The following is a 26179-nucleotide window of genomic DNA, read 5'->3' on the forward strand; positions in this document are numbered from 1 at the left end:
AAAAATAGACATTTTCCGGACAATTTCTGGACATGCCAGATTTATTCTGGACCAGTTTCCAGACATTTTCATAGACATTTTCCAGATGATTATTTTTTTATTGGGCATGTTTTAAAATAGGCAAACAACAAAAACAAATGGGCTAATTGGTTAGTGGGAATCATTGAAATGTTTTTATTGTAAATGTTTTAAGATCCGTCATTATGAAACAAATCATTATGAATATGAAAAAATTATTTACTAGGCTTTGAATTGTATAAAAAGCTGAAAAATAAAAAAATTAAATCTCGAAAATATCTCTAATATTTACATGAAAAAAGGTGAAGGCACAATTTACTCTATATTTTCTTTAAAAAATAAAAATGCATTTGCTGTACATCACGTGTTCATTTTTTTTCGTTAAAACAAACAAATTGAAATATTACAAGAATTCCTGATTCTTCATTTGGCGAAAGAAACATATTAAAAATACAACAATAGGTGAGTATCATGAATTATAATTTTCTTGTTATATCATCTTTATCACAATCCTTTTTACGGGTTGATTTAAAATATGATTTATATGTCAATAAAAAGAAGGGCAATAAAGGGTTATTTTCATATAAACCATAATTATTCGTAGATTTCAAGCTAAATTTTTATGGTAAGATGGCTGCAGATTGGCGTATTGTACATGATCCACTGTACAACATTTATTTACCTTTTTTTCCATAATGATTTTTATCTTTTTTTATTCTTTTTAAAAAAAGACAAACGAAAAATGTCTACTCAATTTTTTTCAAAATTAAGTCAAAACTATATTGAATTGTTAGGAGATGATGATTATTATGATATTACAATTGAAGTCGGAGAGGATCCTAACGTAAAAATCATTCATGCTCATATGAATATTTTATGTCATCGTTCTCCATATTTACGACGAGCTTTAGTTTCTAATAAAAAAAATAAAGATAATGTTTTAGCTCACATTAAGTTACCAAAAATATCACCTGAAGTCTTTCAAATTATTTTAAAGTAAGTTATTATACAAATAAATTTAATATTATAATAGCAAGTTTTATAATATTTAATATTAAAATTTAACTTAATATAGATATATTTATGGCGGGATTCTTTCATTGAACGAGCAAGATGACTCAAAAATTATTAAAATTTTATTGGCTGCAGATGAATTACTACTTCAAGAACTAGTTGATTACTTACAAGTATATTTAATTGAAAATAAATCCGAATGTATGGAACAAAACTTTGAACTTATCCATCGTACAAGTTTTCAGTCCAATTCTTTAATACAACTTCAACAATTTTGTACAGATTTAATGGTAAACTCTCCAGAGAAAATATTTAAATCACTTGATTTTACTTCACTTCCTGAAAAATCTTTGGTACAACTTATTAAAAGAGACGATTTACAGATGAAGGAAATTGAAGTTTGGGAACATGTATTAAAATGGGGACTTGCGAAAAATCCCACACTTTTTCCTGATCCTAGTACTTGGTCAGATGACGATTTCAAAGCAATGGAAAATACTTTACAACATTGTTTATGTTTAATCAGATTTTTTAGTTTATCATCTAAAGAGTTCTTACAGCAAGTTCATCCTTATAAAAAACTCTTAAAACGTCAACTTTATGAAGATTTATTAAATTCTCATTTGAATCCTGATAGTGAACCAACTGAAAGCATTTCATTTCCTAGAAATATTAAAGTAGATGGAATTATTGATTCAAAAATTATTAATAATTTAAATATTATTTCAACCATTTCAAGACGTATTGATAAAATGGTAATTAATAATAAATTTGACCATTTAATTGCTAATTCGGTTAAGATCAGCAGTGTCCTACTATGTAAAATTGGGGAAATTGGTGCAAATAATAAAAATAATTATCATATGATCTAATAATCCAATTTTGATGAACTTTTTTTTGTTCTGTAAGTCTGGATTACCTTTATAAAATAAAAATAATTTCATTGAAATTGGACCATTAGATTGTGAGATAATCACAAAAACATATTTTACTGACAACGATCAGATTCCATTAATAACAAAGCAGACAATTATCTCCTAATTCAGTGATCCAATTTCGATAAACTTTTTTTTGTTATTTAGATCTCAATAATCTCTACATAATAAAAGAATTTTGTCAAAATTGGGCCTCTAGATCATGAGATAATTGCGAAAACATATTTTGCCAGACGATTTTTAGATTCATGATATGGCAAAATATATCTTTGTGATTATCTTCCGATCTAGCAGTCCAATATTGACAAACTTTTTTTTATTGTGCAGAAGAGGTTAAGACCTAAAAGACAAAAAAAAATTATTGAAATTGGATCACTGAATTAGGAATCAATTCTTTTTTTATGATTTACTAAAATTTAGTCATAATAATAATATGAAATACTTTTTCACGATTTTCTTATAATTTAGTATTTCAATTTCAATAAATTTTTTATTTTATTGAGAAAATCAAGATCTATAAAACAAAAAAAAGTTCATTGAAATTGGATCATTGGATCAAAAGATAATTATTTTCTTTTTTTGCCCCGATTTTACATAGTAAGACACTGCTGATCTTAACTGAATTAGCAATTAAGAGATTTGTATTTACCATACAAGTTTCAATTATTGTTAAGAGGGAGCCGAGATGGATTTACACCTAAAAAATTTCATGAATTATGTAATGATATACCTTGTACTGTTACATTTATTAAAGTAAAAGGAACAGACGAAATTCTTGGTGGATACAATCCAATAATATGGAAATCTCATGATTCTGGTTTATGGGCTAAAACTAAAGATAGTTTTATTTTTTCTTTTAAAAGTAATAGTGTTAAAGATGCAATCATTAGTAACGTAGAAAATAAAGATCATGCAGTGTATCATCACTCTAATTTTGGTCCACATTTTGGAAGTGATATACAGTGGTCGAAAAAAGTCCTCGGAATTACAAAAAAATGCAAAAAATGAGCAACCAGTGATCAGAATTGCTTCAAATTTTGCAGATTTATTACCAAATGTGTGAATATTATGCATACAAAATTTCAGCTGTTTATCTTGCTTCTTTGTCTCGCAATCGTTTTTTTAAAGTTCAAAAAAATAAGTCATCAAAAATTTAACCTACAAAAAATCTGAAATTCTGATATAATATTCAAATTGAAGTTTATTAAAAATTGAACAGTTATAAATCATAGTTTATGGTATGATAATTTTAACAAAAAAAATTTGGCCCTTTATTATTTGTTAGTTGTTGAGAAAATTGGAATCAAATTTTATCCACCACAATTGATCGCAACTGTTTTCTACCCTTAAAATCAATTGAAAGAACTAAAATTCATAATCAAAGTTAAACTATAATAATTATAAAAAAATTATTGTAAAAACTATTTAATAATAGATTAATATTAAAAAAAAATTATCTATACAAATAATTTTAATGTACTATGATTTTACTATTTTAATTTTAATGACTTTAGTGCTTTTGAGCCAATTTTTAATCTCACTTTACAGAAAACTAACTGATTAAACTATAATCAAATTTTTTTAATAAACTAATTAGAAATATATTTTTTTACGTTTATAATTTTTTATTATAAGTATACAAGCTGATTTTTAGTAACTGAACGCAAAATGTTAATCATTTCAAGTTATCGTATTGCTTAAATTTTTAATGATTTTTTTTTGAACTTAAAAAACCGATTGTGAGACAAGGAAACAAGATAAATGGCTGAAATTTTGTATGCATAATATTCACACATTTGGTAATAAATCTGCAAAATTTAAAGCAATTCTGATCACTGGTTGCTTAATTTTTGCGTTTTTTGTAATTCCGAGGACTTTTTTCGACCACTGTATGTATAAATTCTCCTACCGAAAATAGTGATTATGAAGCTGTTCTTTGTAGAAAGTATTTTTATGAAAAAATGGTAAGAGATATTAATTTAAACGACAAATATTTTTTTATAGAAGAATATGAAGTATTTCAAATTACAAATAAATAAATGAAGTGTTTCGTTTTTATTTGAAACAAGGATATCTTAAATTACTTTATTGTATGCGCTATTATCGGGCAATTATTATGGTTAATATGGTTAATATCATGTTTTCTAATATCTTACGTGATGACATTATGTTTACTTAAAAGGATAAGTTAAAAAAGTCTATCGGTAGTTTAAAATTGTATACGGGACATTAATTTCCGTGGTATAAACCAGTTATTTCATGATCAGCCTCGGTCTCATTATCATCACGTCACCGCCGTGATGATCAATGTATCGTTAAGTTGTTAAATAAATTTATCGTACACTTAAGTTGCTGTTATAGAGAAGAAATAGAAAAAATATTATGAATTTTCTTAACCTTTATTAGATAAAAAGAAATAATGTTGCAAGTAAAGTCCTATTCATATCTTTTTTATTTCGAATTTGATTAAAAAAGATTCCATCTAACTCGTGAAGTTTAATTATTTTTATAAAAAAAAAAAAGAAATGCTATAACGTTCGTCCAGAGTTTCAGATGGTAATGAGAACATATACCTCAATTATTTTACATTACGTTTGTTGAAAAATATTTATACAAATAGTACATTAGTTTAACTACTATACGACAAACATGTACTAGTTGTTATTATATAAATTATATTTATGTACAAAAAAAAATATTTTTTTTTTTTTACTATCTTCTCTTGTGACTTAAATCATATACAGGTAAAGTGAAATAAGAAGTTTCGAGGGTTATTAATTCAGCAAAAGCATTATACCAGGCCATTAATGAGGTTAATATACCGAATACACCACCAGCTTTTGTTAAGCCATTTGGTCCTTTTACATCTTCGCTAAGTTGGTAAAATTTCCCTAATGTAAGTAAGACCATTGCAGTGTTTAAGAAAAAGAATAATAACAGAGTTGCTCCATTTGTTTTGAGCGCCGCTAATGTCAAAAGGAACGTAACTGTTAAGTTAAAAAAAAAAAAAAGACGAGCTTTTAGTAAAAATGATAAAATGTATATATGAGTCACGTGTATAGAATATACTTACAGATAGTCCATGCTAATAAATATATTCCAACTAAAAAAAAATTAGTAATGATTAATTTGATATCAAAATTTATTTTAATGAAGAAAAAAAACTTTATTTACTAGCATGATCAACTGCAAAAGGATCTTCGGGTATGTAAAAATCTGTAAGACGAAAAATGAAATTTGAAGCGTAAGAGAGCCAAAAAGCACCAAAAGAACCAGCAGCGGTGGCACCAAAGGTATTTCCAGCTTTAAGATGCCACAATCCTGCTATTAATTGTACTAGACCACCATAAAATAATGCCAATCCTACTACAATATTTGGAAGTTGTAGGTAATAGGATCCAGAATTATTAATCGACAATACAAATGTTGTTAAAGCAAATGCGCATAACCCTATTAATTTAAATACAAAAAAATTATGGATGAAATTAGAAAAGCTAAAATTTTAATTTAGTTTAATAAGGAATATTACCGTTCCCACTTAATTGTTTGTTAGGGGTATTTAAACATAACTTTTTCAAAAAAAAAAAATAGAAGGGTGAAAACGTTAAATAAACAATTAAGTTGGAATGGTTTATTGATCACATGCCAAGTGGACCAGAGCTAGCGACTTTTGGTGAAGTGTCTTCGAATGTTCTGAATTCACCACTTTTTCCTTCTTCAAGAGTCGTCATTTTTGGTTCGTTATTGTCGGTATACTTTGATATTTAAGGAATTATAGATGTTAATAATATTTTCAGAGAAAATTAAGAATAGAGAAAAAAAAGGTGATTTTATAACAAATTCATACATTCTTTTTGTGACATCGGAATTCGGAAGTTCTTTTTTTATTCCTTCCGTAAAAGATAATCAAAAAAATTTTTATTTTGTAATACAAAAGAATATCACCCCCGTCATGTTCGATTTTCGCATTAACATTTTTGATTATTAAATCGTGATGATCACATGCGACAAATGATCAAATGACCAGATTAACATCCTATTTTCAGCCAATTATTCCCTCACTTGACACCACGTGTATAGATGAACTATATAACATGATTATACGGATAAATAAATAAATAAAATAAATTTAAAAACCTTTTTGTGAAAGATCTCAAATCTATTTATCTGTTAATAATTTTCATTTTTTAAACTATAATTCTGGCCGGAGTTAAAGTATAAATTTTTACCAATGCTATTTTAACGTCATGTACAAATTTAAGTCTTCAATTATTATAGTAATACGATTATTCAATTAATGGAGATTCTAATGTAGTACGGGTATGAATATTACTTCATTAAGAGCTATAATAAATTTAATACAGCTGAATGTATAATAATATATTGTTATCTTTTTGTTATAAAATAATTATGTTGATTTTGTTTATTGAGTATAAGAGCTTTTTAAAGTTTTATTGGTCCTTTGGCCGTGAATAAGTTTAATTATTTGATTATTTATAAAAGTATTTGTCAAAAATAAATAAATAGATAAATAAATAGATATAAATAAACAGATAAATAATTCGAATGCATGGTCTTTTTCATTGAACAGGTTAACTTTAACAATTTATATTAAAACTAGACAACAATTTTTTGGATCCTAATTGGGTAATTTAGAACTAACCAAAAAAGTACTTAAAGGCTTTGATATGTTTAGAAAAAATTCATCCTAAATTCCTAATATCAGATATAGAATTATTGAATTAATTATTATGTGTATGTATATACATTATATAATTACTTTCAAATATTTAAATAAAAATATTACCATATTTATCGTAATAATGTTATCGATAATCTTACGATGATAATACAATATCTACCTTAAAAGGTAATGTAAAGAAGTGAACAGTAACATAATTTTTTGTTTTTTAATGGAAAAAGATAACCTTTAAATAAATCCCTTGTTAATCAGTTCAATCCCAATAACCACTATTTTCTGGTTAGATTTATAATCCATTATTTATTATTTATTATAAAAAAAATTTATTGTATTTAGGTATTAATAAGATTATCAGGATATCCGGATAATCGAGAAAATGGAATTTGATTTTTAGATTACTTTTGACTAGATGATAATCCTAATAGTTCGATCGCAACTAAGAAAAATGGATAAAAAACAATATCACGTAAACTTACAATTTGTGACACCGTTAATTTTAAAATTTAGAAACGAATCAAATTTTGAATTTTTAATCATGTTTAAATAATTATGGCGTATATTACGTGAAACATTGAAACAATCCATTACTACTAAATAAGTAGCACAATGAATTTTTTTTATCTTATGTCATCTTTAAATACATCTATCTTCAAATACATCTATGAAATTAAAGTCATTTAGTCATTTTCTATTGCGATCTGCAATGTGCGTTTGATAAACCGATATTCCAAACCTTGTTTTAGAGTGCAGAATCTTCTTTACCAAAAGCGGTACATACAATAATAAAACTAGAAACGATCACCGAAATGACTAAGTGTTCTAATTTTGATTGGTTTTTTTGTAAAAATTCTATTAATCAAAGCAGAATTACTGCTGATCGGTTACGATCACGTGCATTCATCTTTGGAACAAAAATGAATTGGGTGATAGGTGAGGGGCTTTGGCCGAGTATCGAACGATGCTTGGTCTGGCTAATCCACTTTGAAGGAGGTTGTCTTAGGTAGTTTCTTTTTTAGATGCAATGTACACTTTTAAAACTGTTTCATTCTCAACTGTTGGTCAATATTGGTTGTCGTGTATGTGCGTCGCCGTTCCTTCATTGAAACTTAAAAATAAAAAAAATAAAAAAAAATAAAAATAATAAATGATTATTGGTGGAATATCTCACCGATTCACTGACAGGGTCATTTCGGACAAGGGAATTTAGGATTATATTTAGGTAAGGAAATTAGGGTTAGGATTAGGGTTAGGTTAAGGTTAAAATAAGTGGTGAAATAACGGTAAAATGTTCCTGTCGGCGAAATTATAGTGAAATGAACCAGATCCCAAGAGTATTTTATTTCAATCATTCGATTTCATACCATTTCCTAAAAGTCTTTAGTTATAAGAAATGAAAGAAGAAATATGTACCTCAATAGGGTTTTGCACAAAATCTTACATTTGATAATCCAGATCCAAATAACTGGACAGATGATGATGGAATATTCTCTGCAATAGTATTTATCTTTAATACAATTATTCATCTTCTCTTTGATCAATCTTATATTTCTTAATGGGATAATAAATTATCAAATAGTTAACTTTCGAAAAATTAGGTAATTAAGATTTATAAAATTATAAGAACCAAAATCTTGTGTAACTTAATACGAATCCGAGGTATTAATAATTTGAAAATTTTTTATTCAAACAATATAGAAATATCTGATGTCAATATGCCATTATACAGTGTCTATCACATTTAAATAAAATAATTTTTAACAAACATGATTTTTATTTGATTTTTATTTTCAACTTTCTGCACCATAGTTAACATCAAATTACGACAACGGGAATTTTCATGTTACCTTTGATTCAATAGATTTCATATGTCAACTGAAGTATCTTCTTTAAGGACATCTCTTTTATAAATAAGTTCATAAGAATAATAAAATTAATATTACACTATTATACATTATTATATAATACATTTCAATTTAAGCAGATCAATTAGCGGTGACGAAGTCACCGCACATTAGAATCCTCTAGTTTTTTTTAAAAAAAGAGATTTAATATTATCAAGATCAGATTTTTTTTTATCAAGATTCAAGATTTTATTTCCTTTATGAAACAAATCTTGTAACTGATTAATGTAGGAGAAATGATTCTAGTGATATTACGCAATTTATAAATAAAAAAGTTTTTTTAATTTGATGGTAGTTTAATAGTTTAATAAAAAGATTCATATTACTAGTTATTGGAATAAATAATTTTCGCATTGATTCAATATTGTATTTTTCTTCATTAATTTGGTGAAAAAGTAAATTGGCTTCTTATGATTAGATATGAAAAAAAAAATGATACCGAGATATGACTTAAATTTAAACGAAATGCGAATAACAATAAATGAATTAAATGTCATTAAGATCTTTGTGAATTTGAACGACTTTAATTTTGGTTCTCAATTCAAGGCACTACTCATTACTCGCTAGTCGCTACATTGCAATACAACAATAAATTTTTACGAATAATCAACTGTATAATAATATAATAATTTATTTAAAGTGTTAATAAATGAAATTATTCAAATTACAAACTACTCTATTCTTAGTGTTTAAATAATTCTAAATAAAATAAAAAACGAAATATATAAAAAATTGTAAATCAAAAATTTAGATAATTTATTATTTCAAGTGATGTAGTACAATGTCTCGATTGTTTAAAATAATCATGTCGGACATAAAATTATACTATTTTAATCACTAATCCACTTAATATATAATGGGAAATTTTAAATATATTTACATATTAATACACTACTAACAGCTAATATAAATAAAACTATAGGCGCGATATACAAGCTCCGCACATAATCAATTGCAGAATCACATGAGATACGATCATTTTTTACTTACGAGTCGCGAGTCGCGATTTTTTTACTTGTAAACAAGTATATATATACTCTCAACATATATATATACCATCAGTTTTCTCCAAAAAAAAAAAAAATACTCACCTTTTCAGAACGTTCTTTCCAAAAATGCCCTAGAGTCCGAATATAACAAATAATAAATACAGTAATATGGTTGTGTTTTACGTTTAACAACCTTTGTGTTTACCTACACCCTTCCTTTCGCAAGAAAATTCCCATCGTAATGTCTTCTTCAAATAAAAAATCGTCTCGTGAAGTCTTATTACATTTATGGAATAACGGTATTCATAATGTAAAAGAATTACATAGGTTAACAAACATCCAAAAGTCCACTATTTACGATAATATAAAAAATTTAAAGAAAATGGGACTATAAAGCATGCTGGAGACCCAAAAAGATTACCACAAATGTCTCCCGTGCACTTGGTCGATTTGTAAGGCATGATACGTCTCTTTTCACAAGAACTTTGGAGAAAATATAGGCGTAGAAGTATCGTATAGAACCGTTGGAAGGCATCTTTCAAGTATTGGTTGTGTAAAAAGACTGCCTAACGCAACCCCTATGCTGACCAAAACATACAAGGTAAAGCGTGTGGAGTGGGCAAAAAAAACATATTAATAACCAATGGGATAAAACTGTTTATACTGATAAAACTTCTTTTCAAATCTTTAGAAACACCGTTGAATGATGGTATAAAGGAGAAAGACCAGTTTGGTGTATGCCTAAAGATCGTACGAAGATTATGGCATGAGGTGGATTCTGCGTGAAAGGAAAAACAAAATTATTTTTGTTTTAAACAAATTATGAACGCCAAATTTTATGTGGATTGTGGAAATTCTTCGTACACATATTACTGAGATCTTCCAGATGCTTGGTGATCGTTGGTGCTTCCAACAAGACAACGATCCCAAGCATACCAGCCGTCTTGCAAAAGCCTTTCTTAAGGAAAATGTTTCAGTAGTGTAGCATTGAGCATTGAAACACTAGGCAACAGACGGAAGCTCTCTGAATGGAGTATTGCTGGTTTACTAGATGTGTGTAAAATGGCTAGGAGACTTTAAAAGAGGTGTGTATTTTTTTATTTGCAAAGTGGGTAACTTCCTAAGCTAAAATTAGAACGGATAACTCATTTGAGTCGGGGAGTTCACAAATTTTACTTAGGAGGGTACTGGATTTGTTTGCTTGGGTTGGGTAAGGGTGAACAAAGTGGGTAACTCCTAGGAAAATCTAGAACGGATAACTCAATTGAGTCGGGGAGTTCACAAGGTTGACTTAGGAGAATTATCTGCTTTTTATTTTATTTTATTTTTATTTTTATTTTTTTATTCCCTTTTTTTCTTTTTTCTTTTTTCTTTTTTATCTTTTTTTATTTTTTTTTTATTTCTCTTGTTCACTTGATAACCAACTCAAGCAGATAATATCCTACTTTGTTGTTAGTAAAGTCTGCTAATTCTAAAGGAGGAATTGGCTATGTCTTCTTTATGATTAAATAAAAATTTAGCACACTATTAATAATTTTTCTTTCTCATAATAGGTAAATGCAGTGATTTACAATCACTGGTAGAATGAAGAAATTTCAATTCTAAAAGGAATAATATTTGGTAAATAATTAATTTGAAAATTATTTTAAAAACATTATATATATATCACGCATTTATCTTTTTTCTTTTTTCTAGTTCATATTATAATTAACTCGGATAAAATTCTTATGGCTTTATTGAAAGAAATTTTCCAAAAAAAGACAGCTATGCTAATTTGGTATGACATGTGAGATAGATATCCACTCTGTTGACCCGGTCACCTACGATAACTAATTTTTAACTTCTTTATGGGTAACCAATAAAATTGCTTTAAATTATGTTTATAGAAGTGAAAAGTATATTGATCTAGCACACATTTCTAACAATATTTGCCAAAAATCATTTTATTAACAAACGTTTATACTAGGGTTGGATTGGTTCGGTCTGGTCTAGTCCATTTATCTTTCGGGGCAGTTCTTTTGATCATTTGTAAGACCGGTCCTTAATGGTTTCAAATTTATTTTTATTTATAACGTCGGTATTGATTATTGATCAGCAAGACAATGAAACATAACAGGCGCACTAAATCTTGACATTAATTTATAAGTCTCATACTTTACCTTTTTAAAGCATCAATAAGGAATCAAATGATATCGATATTACAAAAAATTGAAATATGAAAATTTTAATAAATCAAAATGAAAAATTGATTAATAATAGGTATTTTATTAGTCGAAAATTTTATATAATCGATCACAGCCCTCAAATCCTGGATCGAAGACCGTTGAAGACCGGTCCTAGTAAGATTAGTTCTTTCTAGGACCGATCCAATCCTAAATTTTCAGCGTAAATGTTTTACCATCATACATATTTATGTCGTAATTATTACTAATAGATTTTTATCATTTATTAAAATTAATATAAAATGAATAAATTGGTTTAACTAGTTTGCAGTATATGTATATATGTATTTTTTTTTTACGGTAAACATGTACTAATTTGTCATATAAATTATATTTATGTACAAAAAATTATTTTCTATTTGTTCTTACGACTTAAATCATAAACGGGTAAAGTGAAATAAGAATTTTCGAGGGTTATTAATCCAGCAAATGCGTTATACCAAGCCGTTAATGCGACAAATATACCGAATACACCACCAGCTTTTGTTAAACCATTTGGTCCCTTTATATCTTCATTAAGTTGGAAAAATTTCCCTAATATAAGTAAGATAAATGTGATATTTACGAAAACGAATAATAACAAAGATGCTCCATTTGTCTTGAGCGCCGCTAATGTCATAAGGAACGTAACTGTTAAGTTAAAAAAAAAGGAGCTTTTATTAAAAAAATGATAAATATATATATGAGTCGCGTGTATGAAATATACTTACAGATTTCCCATCCTATTAAACTTATTCCAACTAAAAAAAAAATATAGTAATGATTAATTTGATATCAAAATTTATTTTAAGGAAGAAAAAAACTATATTTACTAGCATGATCAACTGCAAAAGGGTCATCGGGTACCACAAAATCTGTAAGGTTAAAAAGGAAGTTTGCAGCGTAAGAGAGCCAAAGAGCACCATAAGAACAAAAAGCGGTGGCACCAAAGCTATTTCCAACGGTAAGATCCCACCATCCTGCACATATTTGTACTATCCCACCATAAGTTAATGCTAATCCTACTGTAATATTTGGAAGTTGTAGGTATGAGGATCCAGCATTATTAATCGATAATACAAATACTGATAAAGCAAATGCACTTAACCCTATTATTTAAACACAAAATTATGGATAAAATTAGAAAAATTAACATTTTGAATTTAGATTAATAATAATAAATATTCCCGTTCCAACCTAATTGTTTATTTAATGTTTTCACCCCTTCTATTTTCTAAAAAATTGTTTAAGTGCCCCTAACAAACAATTAAGTTGGAATGGTCTATTGAACACATGCCAAGTGGTCCAGCGCTAGCGACTTTTGGAGTGACTTCTTTGTCTTCCCCACGTTTTCCTTCTTCAATAGTTGACATTTTCGACTTTATTGTCGTTATACTTCGATATTTAAGGAATTTTAAAAGTTAATATTTTCAGAGAAAATTAAGAATAGAGAAGAAAAGGTGATTTTATAACAAACTTTTTATAATTCATACATTTATTTTGTGATATCAGATATCGGAAGTGCTTTTTTTATTCTTTCCGTTAAAGATCATCAAAAAGAGAAAAAATCCCGCCTTTTAAATCTCGATGATCACATGTGACGAATGATCATTTATCAAATGACCCAGATCAACATACTATTCTCTTGACGATGAAAATATGTTTTTTCTCCGAAACTATAAAAGAATGTCCTTCATAGTAAGGATGATAAGCAAATATATCGTGTCACATCAATGTTAAAATATAAATAAGCATAGATAGGCATTAACAAAAACGATATTTTTACAAATATTTGAATATAATTTTAAATATTCGTTACTTTAATGATCTTATTATAAAATCATATTAACAAGATGATTTACTTTCTCACTATCGTTTATCATAATTGCATTTAAAATATAAATATAAATAATCATCAACACCGAATTTAAGTCTCTAATTAATATCATTGGTTCAATGGTGAAGATTCTAATGTAGTACGTGTATGAATATTAATGTATTACGAGCTATAACAGTTTAATATAGTGTATACTGATATATTATAACCTTTTTGCAATATATTATTATCATTTGATTATTTATAAAAATATTTGTAAAAAAAAAATATATGAATAAATTTGAACGAATGAAATTTTGCTTGTTTTAACATAATTTTTTTTATTCAATTTTCGCTGATCCTGGTTAGATAACTTCGAACTAACAAAAAAAATACTTAAAGACTTTAATTGAGATTAATATGTTTAAAGAATTCTTGCCAAAAACTCATCCTAATAACATCTTCAAATATGGAAAATATGGAATATTGAATTAATTATTATCATTTTATATGTATACACATATATTATATAATTTACTTTCAACTATTTATCAGTAAAATTTTAATGATAAACTTGATTATTTAAATAATAGATGTTTACCATTTTTATCGCAATGACGCTATCAATAAAATTTCATACATTACGACGGTAAACATAATGCAAATAAAGAAGTTTTGCGAGTAAACTAGCAATATATACAGTATATATACATATATAATATATATATATATATGTTTAGAAAGGATAACCACCTTAGTACAAAATCTCTGACCGAATTTTTACCGTTAATCAGTTCAATCCTAATAACAGGTTTAGATTTATAAAAAATTTTAAGATGGATGTTACGTGAACTATTCAAAATCAAGACGATCATCCCGTCATAATATAAACCGACATCAATTTATAAGCCCAAAATTCAAAATATTATCTCAACATTCGACACTTATTATCCTTTTGAAAATTATATTGTAGATTAATTAGGTAGATTAAAAATAAATAAAAATTATATCTTTATGATACAAAAAACCGCATTTTTATTTAATAAAAAAATTATTTTTTTCTAACTAATAAACACTTATAAACATTAATAATAATAATAATTAATTTTTGAATTTTTAAAAATCTTTGCATATTAATAAAAATATTAATTATTAGGAAGTATTACAAAACATAACATCTATAAAAAAGAGTAATAATTTAAAATTAAAGGAAAAAAATAATAAATGTCGGGATAATGAGTGCCGGGTTTTGAATTTTCAAGATTATTATTTGTCCCAGATGCCACATAAAAATATGCGTTCTTCATTCAGGGATTAAAAGAATTATCGGGATACTCGGATAATCGGGAAAATAGATTATTTTTTTGGATTACTTACTTTTGCCGTGATAATCCTGATCAAACGATCGCAATTATGAAAAAAAAAGTATCACGTGAAATTTTGGAATTTTAATGCAAAAATTATGACGTAGATTACGTGAAACATTGAAATAATCCCGTTACTAAATAAGTAATAAAATTTGTTTCACAATGGTTTTCATTTTACACTTTCTTTTTATTGTTGATTTTTTTTTTATTTTAAAAAGAAAATTATGTCATCACAATTTCTTTCAAAGTTAAGTCAAAATTATATTGAATTATTAGAAGATAATGAATATTACGATATTACGATTGAAGCTGGAGAGGATCCTAATGTAAAAATCCTTCGTGCTCATATGAATATTTTGTGTTACCGTTCTTCATATTTACGGCGAACTTTGACCTCATATAAAAAAAATAAGGATAATGTTTTAGCTCATATTAAATTACCAAACATATCGCCTGAAACCTTTCAGATTATTTTAAAGTAAGTTAATATACAATAAAAATTTTATATAATACCATATCCTCAAATTTTCAAATATTCAAATTCGAAATTCAAATTTATTGTATAGGTATATTTATGGTGGTATTCTCTCATTGAATGAACAAGACACTTCAGAGATATACAAAATTTTATTAGCTGCGGATGAGCTGCTTCTTCAAGAGCCAATTGATTATTTGCAAAAATATTTCATTGAAAATAAATCTGAATGGATGGAACAACATTTTGAACTTATTCATAGAACAAGCTTTCAATCCAATTCTTTATTAGAGATTCAGCAATTTTGTACGGATTTTATGGCAAAATCTCCAGAGAAAATATTTAAATCACTTGACTTCACTTCGCTTCCTGAAAAATCTTTAGTTCAACTTATTAAAAGAGATGATTTACAAATGAAAGAAATTGATGTTTGGGAACATGTGTTAAAATGGGGACTTGCACAAAATCCTACACTTCTTCCAGATCCTAATACTTGGTCAGATGATGATTTCAAAACAATGGAAAATACTCTACAACATTGTTTACCTTTAATCAGGTTTTTTAGTTTATCATCCAAAGAATTCTTAGAAAAAGTTCATCCTTTTAAAAACCTTTTAAACCGTCAGCTTTACAAAAATTTATTAAATTCCCATTTGGATCCTGAGAGTGAACCAACCGATGATATTTCATTTCCTAGAATTATTAAAAATGATGGAATTATCGATTCAAAAATTGTTAATAATTTAAATATCATTTCAACAATTTCAAGAAGAATTGATAAAATGGTAATTAATAATAAATTTGATCATCTAAGAGGATTATATTTACCTTACGAATTTCAATTATTATTAAGAGGAAGTCGAGATGGATTCACTCCTAAAAAATTTCATCAATTATGTGATGGTAAGCAATACTGTTACCTTTATTAAAGTAAAAGGAACAGAAGAAATTCTTGGTGGATACAATCCTGTGAAATGGGAATCTTCTGGATGGGGTAAAACTAAAGATAGTTTTATATTTTCTTATAAAAACAACTTTATTAAAGATATAATTATTAGTAGTATAGTAGATACAGAGTATGCATTTCAAAACCATACTATCCTTGGTCCATATTTTGGCAGTGATATTATTATTATGAATGCTAGTACTGAATCTGCAGATTATAATAATATTCGGTGCAGAAAATACTATTATGAAAAAAAGATAAGAGATACCGAAGAACAATTTTCAATAGAAGATTATGAGGTGTATCAAATCACGAGGAGATAAATACAGTATATACATATAATATCTATAATTATTTGATTCGTATACATTTGAAACAAAAATAAAACTGATCTCACAGAAATTAAAGAAAAAATGCATATATCCATTATATTTCGTCTGTTCAGTTATAAGTTATAGCTATTGCAACTAGTATAAAGATAATTCTTCCTAACTTTTACGGTCTTTAACTTCCCGTTCAATTCTTTTATTTGCTTAATTTAGAATTTCATTGATATTAAAAGTTTATAATTTATCACCTCAAATAAAGAATAAGAAATTTAAGTAAGTCAAATTTATCGTAATTCTTAAATACCATATACACTTACCATTAATGTTACATACTGTAAAAGACTTAACCTTGTAAAAAGACATAAGGTTTAAAATAGAATTATTATTATGATTGTATTGAGGCTTCACGTCTTCAAGATTAATTATGTTCGATATTGTTTTAGCTCATATTAAATATCACCAGGAATAAGATATATACAACAAATCCATATGTAATACAGTAACCTCGAATTTTCAAATATTCAAATTCGAAATTCAAATTTTTTGTATAGGTATATCTATGGTGATATTCTTTCATTAAGTAGACAAAACACTTCAAACTATTACTAGTTGCGGATAAGCTGATTAATTGATTATTTACAAATATTTCATAAATAAAGCCAAATTGATGAAACAATGTTTTGAACTTATTCATGGAATTAGGAATTAGCTTATTAATTCTTTTTTCCATTTTCCGTCCGTACTTAATTTCAATATCATTTTCGACTTCGATGCCTTTCATAATTTGATTTATATTATCTTTCAATATGAAGGTATTTTTCTATTCTTCAGGAGGTGTAGAATTTAGAGCTCCTATAGTACAACTATTAATTAAATTGTTTAGTTCTGCTTTTATTGCAATTAGAGTATTGGGTAAATTGTTACTTCTCTTTTCCAATGAGAATGTTGCTTTAAATTTTCAGTATCTGTTTCTGTATTTATACCATTTTAATATAATTTATCGTTTTATATATATTTTCAACTTTTTGGTTTTTCATAAATTTTAATGCTTTGCTTCATGATTTTGTGAATTTTCTTTGACATCTTGTAATAAATTATTAATTCCTTCTTCTTTATCTGCTAATTCATGAAATGTTTCTGCAGATACTATTATCTTTCTGATTGCTATAGTTGATAATTCATTTAATCTGTTAAATATTCATTAAATAAGCGAATTCAGTTATCTTGATCGGAGATATTTGTAAACAGCACTTTAACTTCATGGCATTTTCAATTTATAATAATTTCAATATTTATAATTTCTTCTTCTATTCTAAATTTAAACTCTTAGATAACTCTTAAATCTTAATTTATCCAAATCATAATTTGGTAACTGAATAAGTAAATTATGGATATATTTTTTTTGATTTTAAATCTGAATAATTGTTACTTGTTAGCTCCAATAATGATTTTTTCAGCTTCGGTTATTAGTTCTCTTACAAGAAAGTTTATTTTAAATAATTATATTTTAATACTATTAATATTCTTTTGTAATCATCTGAAATTTGAGATAGTAATGTAGATATTTGATAACATTTATGCTTCGATTTTTTGATAACATTATAAAATATTTAGTTTTAATTAATAACATTTTCATAATGATCATCTGACTTTTGTCTATATATAAATGATCTTTTCAATCATAATTCTGAATTGTGAATTCTTTCTGCTAGATTTTTTATCAATTGTTTATTATTAAATAAATCTAAAATGAAGAATTTTTAATTATGTTTAGTGAACTTTTCTAATTTTGTAAGAAGCGTCTCAATATATTCTCCTTCAATAAATACAATTTTATCCTTTCCATCAAAAGAAATAATTCATGGCGTTAGATTAAAAGAATTTTCTTCATGCATTTGTATTTACAATTTTCATTTTATTATGTTAGTTACTATGTTATAAACAAGTACCGATAAGATAATAAATTAACGTATATAGTATTTATTTATACATTATCAGGAGTTTGAACTTTATGTTGGTGATATGGAAAGTATAACGATAACGTGATTAATGCATTCGCTTTTATCATTTTACTTATTTAGTTGCGATGCATAAGAACAACCAGCCTTTTCAGTATGGGCTTGGCTGTTGCATAAGTACTATTACTTTTGGACTTAGCCATTTTGGTTACCAAAAAATTCTTTGTCCGTAGACTAAATTCAACATTGTTTTAGATGTTAACGTAATTATTAAACATTTCAGCATAAAAGATAATGATGGAAAATATAAATTAACAAGAAAGAAATCGGAAAAAAAAAGAAGCCATTATTTATACAAAAATGAAAAATAAAAAATGACTTTACCATATTTGCTGTACTGATAATTTTTTAATCCTGATCGTCACTATAATAATATTAGTACGCTAACTAATCCTAATGATAGTATAATATTTTATTAGAACGGGCCATATCGGTCTTCGACCGAGTTTAAGCTAGAAACAAGGATTATTATTCATAATATAGTTACTGTAAATAATAAAAAAAAGTAGACAATTTATTCATTAAAACGTATAATAAATGTTATATAATTATTATATTTGCAATCTCTAGTACATGTTACATTATTTTTATTTTTTGATAATGAAAAAAGTATGATAAATATTATTGAAAAACATATGCAGATAACGAAATATTTTAATTATATAATTTTATATATAACTGGAACTAGTTTAAACTCGTTTTCCTACTTTTAACTATTTTTTAAATTTTAATTAAATAAATACATATTAATGTAAATATTAAAACAAATAAAAAAACAAATAAAATAAAATAACATCAAGTACCATTATTATCATAAGTTTCAACATTTTCATTTCTTCTTTTTTTTAAAGTTGAAAAGTTTTGAATTGTAGAACTTTAAATTTTGTGATGAGAAAATTAATTGGAATTCAAACAATTATTATGTCATTTAAATCATTTATTTTAAATACCTTTCAGTGTCTATGTCAAGCTCTAATTCTTCTGATATATAATTAGAATCTAAAGCAATAGAATTTAAATTTTGTGATGATAAACTAAACGAACAAATTAATAGATTCAAATAATTAGTTAGTTATTTAAAAGCAAAAAATCTTTTTTTTGCTATCTTAAATACCTTTTATTGTCTATGTCAAGCTCTAATTCTGCTGAGATATAATTAAAATCTAAAGGGTATAACATATATCTTATAAATCATATATATAATATTTTTAAACTCTTTTCATAATACTGTATCTTACCAAATAAATATGAATAGGTAGATGAACATTTAGAAATTAAAGCACTTAATGGCCTACTTATATAAATAGCTTCCGAGTGACATTTTTCAGCAAATTCAGGACCAATCATCTTTGTTTCTATCAGTTTCTCTCTTTTTACTTCAGCTTGTTCAAATTCTGATTTGAACTCTAAATCATAATTATAACTTTTAATCATGTCTTTTAAAGACGGTCTTTTTTTTGGATCGGGATCCCAACAACGTTTCATAAAATTGGCATAACTTTCTGGTGTGTCTTCCGTAATTTTGGGTCGTTCTCCATCAAGAATTTTATAAATAAGATTATGATCGTGTTTAGCATTTGCAAAAGGTTTACAACCTGTTGTAAGCTCCCACATAATCATACCCAAACTATAAATATCAGCTTCTTTTGAAAATGCAGACTTTTTAAATATTTCTGGTGCAATATAAGGTATAACTCCATATATTTCATTATTTGATGATCTATCATTTACAGCTTGTGATAATCCTAGATCCCCAATTTTCCATAATGAAAATCTTAAATTTTCTAGTAATATATTTCCGGTATGGAAATCTCGATGTATAAATTCATTACTATGAATACTTTCAAGTCTAAATTAAAAAAAAAGTAAATAACTTAAATTTTAGAATATAATGAATACATTAAAAATATAAGTACCCTGTTAAAATCTCCTTTAAAATATTTAATTTTTGAAACCACGTAATATTTGTAAAATTCTTTTGTAAATGCTTATGTAAATCTCCTCCTGACGCATATTCCATAACTAATATATAATTATTTGATTCAGAGTCTTTTGTAAAGCCATAAAAATTAATTATATAACCATAAGTTAAGCCATTGAAACAATGACGAATCGATTTTAACTATAAAATTTAAAGATTTTAATTAAGGATTAAAGGTTAAATTGCCTAATTAAAATCTTAAAAATATTTACCTCATTTAAGAAATATTTAGAATTTTTAAATCTTTTTAAAATGACAATTTTATTCTTAGGTAACCAAGTTGCTTTATATATAATACCATATCCACCTTTTGTCATTTTTTCTACACCTTCAAATTGAGAATATGGTATATACTTAAGACGATAATTTGAACTAATCCGTGATAGTGCTAATGGATTAAAATATTTATCAATGGCATTTACACTATTTGCAATATTATCAAAAAGTGAGCTGTCGTATATAATATCATTAAGAAAGAGATCATCATTATCTTCATTGCTCTTTACAATAAGTGATATTCTCTTACATTTTTTACATTGAGATTGACCTGTAAGTCCAAAAATAATGTTTGTTGTTAAACAGTATCTGCATCCAGTATAAAATATAAGACAATTTGCACAATGCTTTTGACATTCTGACGTAAATATTAATTTTGAGCGACAATTTGCACAATACGATTCATCTTCCCACAACGGTGAGTGAAAAATTAAAACTTGCTTTTTAAACAGAGTTGATTCTATCCATTCAAATGAAACCAGATAACAATCTGAGCATAATTTAAATGTACTCATAATATCTTTAACTGTTCCTTGATATAGTGACTTTCCACATAATTTACAATTTTTTTCACTTTCAATCACTTTATTGTATATCGATTTGTTGTGATTATCAAGATAATAAAGACAATATCTACCTATTTGTTTAAAACATAAAATTCTCACACAATTTTCACAGCATTCTTGAATATTTTGTAGTACTTTTGTTTTACCTACTTCATGTTCATTACATTCCAAGTCTAATGTGCCATATATGTCCAGGCATATATTGTTATCTCTTATATCAGTAATATAGCGTGATAAACATTTTTTGCAATATTTTTGTGAACAAAAAAGCGCTCTAATATATTTTTCTCCACAATAAATACAATTTTTATAAAGCCTATCAAAAGAAATAAATTTAATCGGTATGTGACTAGATTTTAATCTTGGTGTTGGGTCAAAGGAATTTTCATCATTTATATTTATAACTTTTGCAAGCTGCATTTTATTATATTAATTATTATACAGTACTATGTTATAAACAAGTATCGATAATGAATTTTAAAAATCTGAACGTATTTTATTTACAATTTTATTTATATCTGAATGATACAGTTTGTGATACAGAAAGTATTTCTAGATTTCTCATGGATTACGGAATGTTCATTTTAAACCTAGAAGTACTTTATCGAAGAGCAAATGCATGATAGTAATACAATTAATTAATGCATCGTCGAATGATACAGTTTGAATAGAAATTTCTGTCAGTGATACAGAAAGTATTTCTAGATTTCTCATGGATCATGGAATGTTCGTTTTAAATCTAGAAGTACTTTATCGAAGAGCAAATACATTATAATAGTACAATTAATGCATCGGCTTTATTATATTTACTTACTTAGTTGAGATGCACCAGCAGAAGTATATTTTAAGTATGGCGTAATTATTAGGTATTTCATCATAGAAGATAATGAAGGAAACAAAAATGTTACACAAATTAAGAAAGGAAATTAATAAAAAGTTAAGGAAATCAATGAACAATGATAATTTGAGTAATAATGAATATAAGAATTCTAAACGACTAAAAAATTTTTTCATTCAAAAGCTCATCATAATAAATGATATTATAAATTGAATCAATTAAATACTCTAAATTTTCGTAAGTTAATACCGGAATTTCAGGATTTTCACTAAAGCAATAAATATCATTTAAGGGTACCTCAAAATGACCAATATACTCATTATACTGTAGCAAAAAATTATTTGTAATACCAATTTTTATGCTACCGCTAATATACCTTTTTAATATTTAAACTAGTGGATTCTGATGTGTGGTGACTGTCAACAGTGTTTGTGTCCGGTTAGTATCCGGATAAAAAAAATTCCGCACCGTTAAGAATTTTCATATCCGGTTATCTGATAAAATATTTTTTTGCAAAATAATCCGTGATCATCGCGGATGGCTAATGGTTTGTATCCGGATAAACCTAATATCCAAAATTGAGTACAGTAATTGAGAATAGTTTTTATTTTTTTTTTTATTATTTATTTTATTGACGAACGTTAACTAACATTCGTACTTCTTTTTTTTATATTGATGTTATACGAGAAATATTATACGATTAACTATATTAACGATTCTGTAGGATACGAAAATGTTGTACAAATAATATTATAAAGTAACTGACGCGAAATAAAATATAAGATTTTGACGTGAATACAAATATACTGTATATTGTTACCAATTGCTTTTTAGTAAAAATGTTTAGTATAAAGGCGAGAATATATTATAGGTTCATGCTATCTTTGTCAAGAGTGGTTACACTGTAATAAAAACTGCAGTACAAAAAAATGTAAATGCAAAAAAAACAGAACCACCAGAAATTAAAAAGGTGTTTCAAAGAAATATTATACACGCAATTTTAATCCAAGTAATTTGCGTTGAATCAATAACCGAAAAGCGAACTTTTCTCGCAACAGCTCACCGATGCGCTCTTTTCTTTGTTCAGCAATCGCCCAATTATCTCTTCGTGCATCTGACTCATTACTTAAGGCGTAACCTCAACAAAAACCGTATAACTCTTGCCAATTAAATGAGTTAACATGTAAAAATGAATATTATGGATCAAACATAAACTGAATTTAACTTTTCTTTGTGCCCTAAACGTCATATCAAATTTATACGCCTAGGTAAACAGTAAACATACTTTGCCTAAAGGCTAAAACACAATTTATTAATGTATCAACTGCAGAAGATACAACGCCAACTGTTGATGAAGTACCGACTGTTGATGCGACACCAACTGCTGATGCGACACTAACTCAATTAGTATGATTGTATGAGAGAATGGAAGGAATATAATAATAATAAAAAAGTAGTCACAATTAAAAAAAGTAAATCATTAAATTCTAAGATTATCAATGACGCAGTAAACTTAATTTTTATTGTGAAACGAGTTACAGAGCACAACATTTAAATGTATAACATTTAAATTGAAGCGATAACCATTTAAAACTTAACTTTCTTTATTTTATCTAAAATAACTAAATGTCTACTCAATTTTTTTCAAAATTAAGCAAAAATTATATTGAATTATTAGAAGACGATGAATATTATGATATTACAATTGAAGTTGGAGAGGATCCTAATGTAAAAATCCTTCGTGCTCATATGAATATTTTGTGTTACCGTTCTCCATATTTACGACGAACTTTGGCTTCTAATAAAAAAAATAAGGATAATGTTTTAGCTCATATTAAATTATCAAAAATATCACCTGAAATCTTTCAGATCATTTTAAAGTAAGAGTTTATATCAATAAATTTATATATGTAATACCATAACCTCAAATTTTCAAATATTCAAATTCGAAATTCAAATTTTTTGTATAGGTATATGTATGGTGGTATTCTTTCATTGAATGGACAAGACACTTTGGAAATTCTCAAACTATTATTAGCTGCGGATGAGCTGCTTCTTCAAGAATTAGTTGATTATTTACAAAAATATTTCATCGAAAATAAAACCGAATGGATGGAACTACATTTTGAACTTATTCATAGAACAAGCTTTCAATCAAATTCTTTATTAGAAATTCAACAATTTTGTACGGATTTTATGGTAAAATCTCCAGAGAAAATATTTAAATCACTTGACTTCACTTCGCTTCCTGAAAAATCTTTAGTTCAACTTATTAAAAGAGATGATTTACAAATGAAAGAAATTGATGTTTGGGAACATGTAATAAAATGGGGTCTCGCACAAAATCATACGCTTCTTCCAGATCCTAATACTTGGTCGGACGACGATTTCAAAGCAATGGAAAATACTTTACAACATTGTTTATCTTTAATTAGATTTTTTAGCTTATCATCTAAAGAATTCTTACAAAAAGTTCGCCCTCATAAAAAACTCTTAAGACGTCAACTTTATGAGGATTTATTAAATTCTCATTTGGATCCTGATAGTGAACCAACAAACAATGTTACATTTCCTAGAAGTATTAGGTTTGATGGAATCGTTGAATTAAAAATTGTTAAAAATTTAAATATCATTTCAACCATTTCAAGACGAATTGATAAAATGATAATTAATAATAAATTTGATCATTTAAGAGAATCATATTTGCCATACAAATTTCAATTATTGTTAAGAGGTAGTAGAGATGGATTTACCCCTAAAAAGTTTCATGAATTATGTAATGATAAGCATGATACAATTACCTTTATTAAAGTAAAAGGAACGGATGAAATTTTTGGAGGATATAATCCGATAATATGGAATACTTCTGATTCGTGGGGAAAAACTAAAGACAGTTTTATTTTTTCATTTAAAGATAATAATGTTAAAGATGCAATTATTAGTAATATAAGAAATACATCTTGTGCTGTGCATTATTACTATACAAATGGTCCATGTTTTGGCAGTGACATTATTATAGGTGCTAGTAGTGAGTCTGTAAATTATAATACTATTAAGTGTAGGAAATTCTACTATGAAAAAAAAATAAGAGATACTGAAGATTCGTTTTTAATTGAAGATTATGAAGTACATCAAATCACAAAGGGATGAGTTTCTTCATATTGAAGTAACTATAATATTGATTTCGTTTGAAAATGATAAATCTTTGCAGAAACCCATGATTTGCTACTATGCGGTTAAGTTTTCGTTATCAATTTGATTATCCAACATGTGACGACATGGTATCAGCCGATGATCTCGTGAAACTATCGATGAAATGAAAGTTTTCTTATAATTTATGTGCGCAATTTATTGTTGGTGTTGGTAAAAAAAAAATATTATTTTAATAAAAAAACATTATTTTCTTCATAAGAATTTATCATTTGTAATTTTCTTATCATATAATCTAATCATACTATGGTTATAAGGAGTAGATCATATTGACTACATATTACAAGCCACAATTAGCTAATTCATATTATTAGTTTATATAAATTAATGTAACAAATATGACCCATATGTGATCTTTATTTTTTTTCATAATAAGACAACTGTCAAGGCACTTTAAATGTCGATATAATAAGTCCGATATTACGTTCCTTGTTTCACAATCCCACATTACATTCTGGTCGAATCAATTGATCATCATCCAGAATTTTTTGATTTGTAATCATTTGTAATCATCCGGACCCATGACTTCTGCCGTTATTGCATGGAACCCGAGCTAATTTCACATCGGATTCAATGGGAACCTGGGCGAAAATTAGT

At 26.5% G+C, this 26179-nt stretch overlaps 7 protein-coding genes across 7 annotated transcripts; 3 read left to right on the forward strand and 4 right to left on the reverse strand.

Moving 5' to 3' along the window:
• Positions 1–760: 760 nt before the first annotated feature.
• OCT59_025417 (uncharacterized protein) lies at positions 761–1904 on the forward strand (the record flags this gene model as incomplete). The annotated part of the gene is made up of 2 exons (XM_025311462.1): positions 761–1014; positions 1094–1904. The coding sequence occupies 2 exons, from the start codon at positions 761–763 to the stop codon at positions 1902–1904; spliced, it is 1065 nt and encodes a 354-aa protein (XP_025171431.1).
• A 2775-nt stretch (positions 1905–4679) lies between these two features.
• Positions 4680–5698, reverse strand: OCT59_025418 (uncharacterized protein; the record flags this gene model as incomplete). Its single annotated transcript, XM_025329855.2, has 4 exons — positions 4680–4954; positions 5041–5070; positions 5142–5417; positions 5614–5698. The coding sequence occupies 4 exons, from the start codon at positions 5696–5698 to the stop codon at positions 4680–4682; spliced, it is 666 nt and encodes a 221-aa protein (XP_025171430.1).
• A 6438-nt stretch (positions 5699–12136) lies between these two features.
• On the reverse strand, positions 12137–13133 carry OCT59_025419 (uncharacterized protein; the record flags this gene model as incomplete). The annotated part of the gene is made up of 4 exons (XM_066138362.1): positions 12137–12411; positions 12492–12521; positions 12594–12869; positions 13058–13133. 4 exons carry the CDS (start codon positions 13131–13133, stop codon positions 12137–12139), a joined length of 657 nt encoding a protein of 218 aa, XP_065992085.1.
• A 1981-nt stretch (positions 13134–15114) lies between these two features.
• OCT59_025420 (uncharacterized protein) lies at positions 15115–16784 on the forward strand. The gene is made up of 2 exons (XM_066138366.1): positions 15115–15421; positions 15510–16784. Exons 1-2 carry the CDS (start codon positions 15168–15170, stop codon positions 16345–16347), a joined length of 1092 nt encoding a protein of 363 aa, XP_065992086.1. The 5' UTR covers positions 15115–15167; the 3' UTR covers positions 16348–16784.
• A 2722-nt stretch (positions 16785–19506) lies between these two features.
• OCT59_025421 (uncharacterized protein) lies at positions 19507–20145 on the reverse strand (the record flags this gene model as incomplete). The annotated part of the gene is made up of 4 exons (XM_066138370.1): positions 19507–19585; positions 19662–19745; positions 19826–19874; positions 19950–20145. The coding sequence occupies 4 exons, from the start codon at positions 20143–20145 to the stop codon at positions 19507–19509; spliced, it is 408 nt and encodes a 135-aa protein (XP_065992087.1).
• A 466-nt stretch (positions 20146–20611) lies between these two features.
• Positions 20612–21954, reverse strand: OCT59_025422 (uncharacterized protein; the record flags this gene model as incomplete). Its single annotated transcript, XM_066138374.1, has 2 exons — positions 20612–20833; positions 20905–21954. 2 exons carry the CDS (start codon positions 21952–21954, stop codon positions 20612–20614), a joined length of 1272 nt encoding a protein of 423 aa, XP_065992088.1.
• Positions 21955–24769: 2815 nt separating this feature from the next.
• OCT59_025423 (uncharacterized protein) lies at positions 24770–25522 on the forward strand (the record flags this gene model as incomplete). Its single annotated transcript, XM_066138380.1, has 1 exon — positions 24770–25522. The coding sequence occupies one exon, from the start codon at positions 24770–24772 to the stop codon at positions 25520–25522; it is 753 nt and encodes a 250-aa protein (XP_065992089.1).
• Between the last annotated feature and the right edge of the window lie 657 nt (positions 25523–26179).

The sequence above is a fragment of the Rhizophagus irregularis genome, chromosome 5 (assembly GCF_026210795.1).
Source record: "Rhizophagus irregularis chromosome 5, complete sequence".
Taxonomy (NCBI): domain Eukaryota; kingdom Fungi; phylum Glomeromycota; class Glomeromycetes; order Glomerales; family Glomeraceae; genus Rhizophagus; species Rhizophagus irregularis.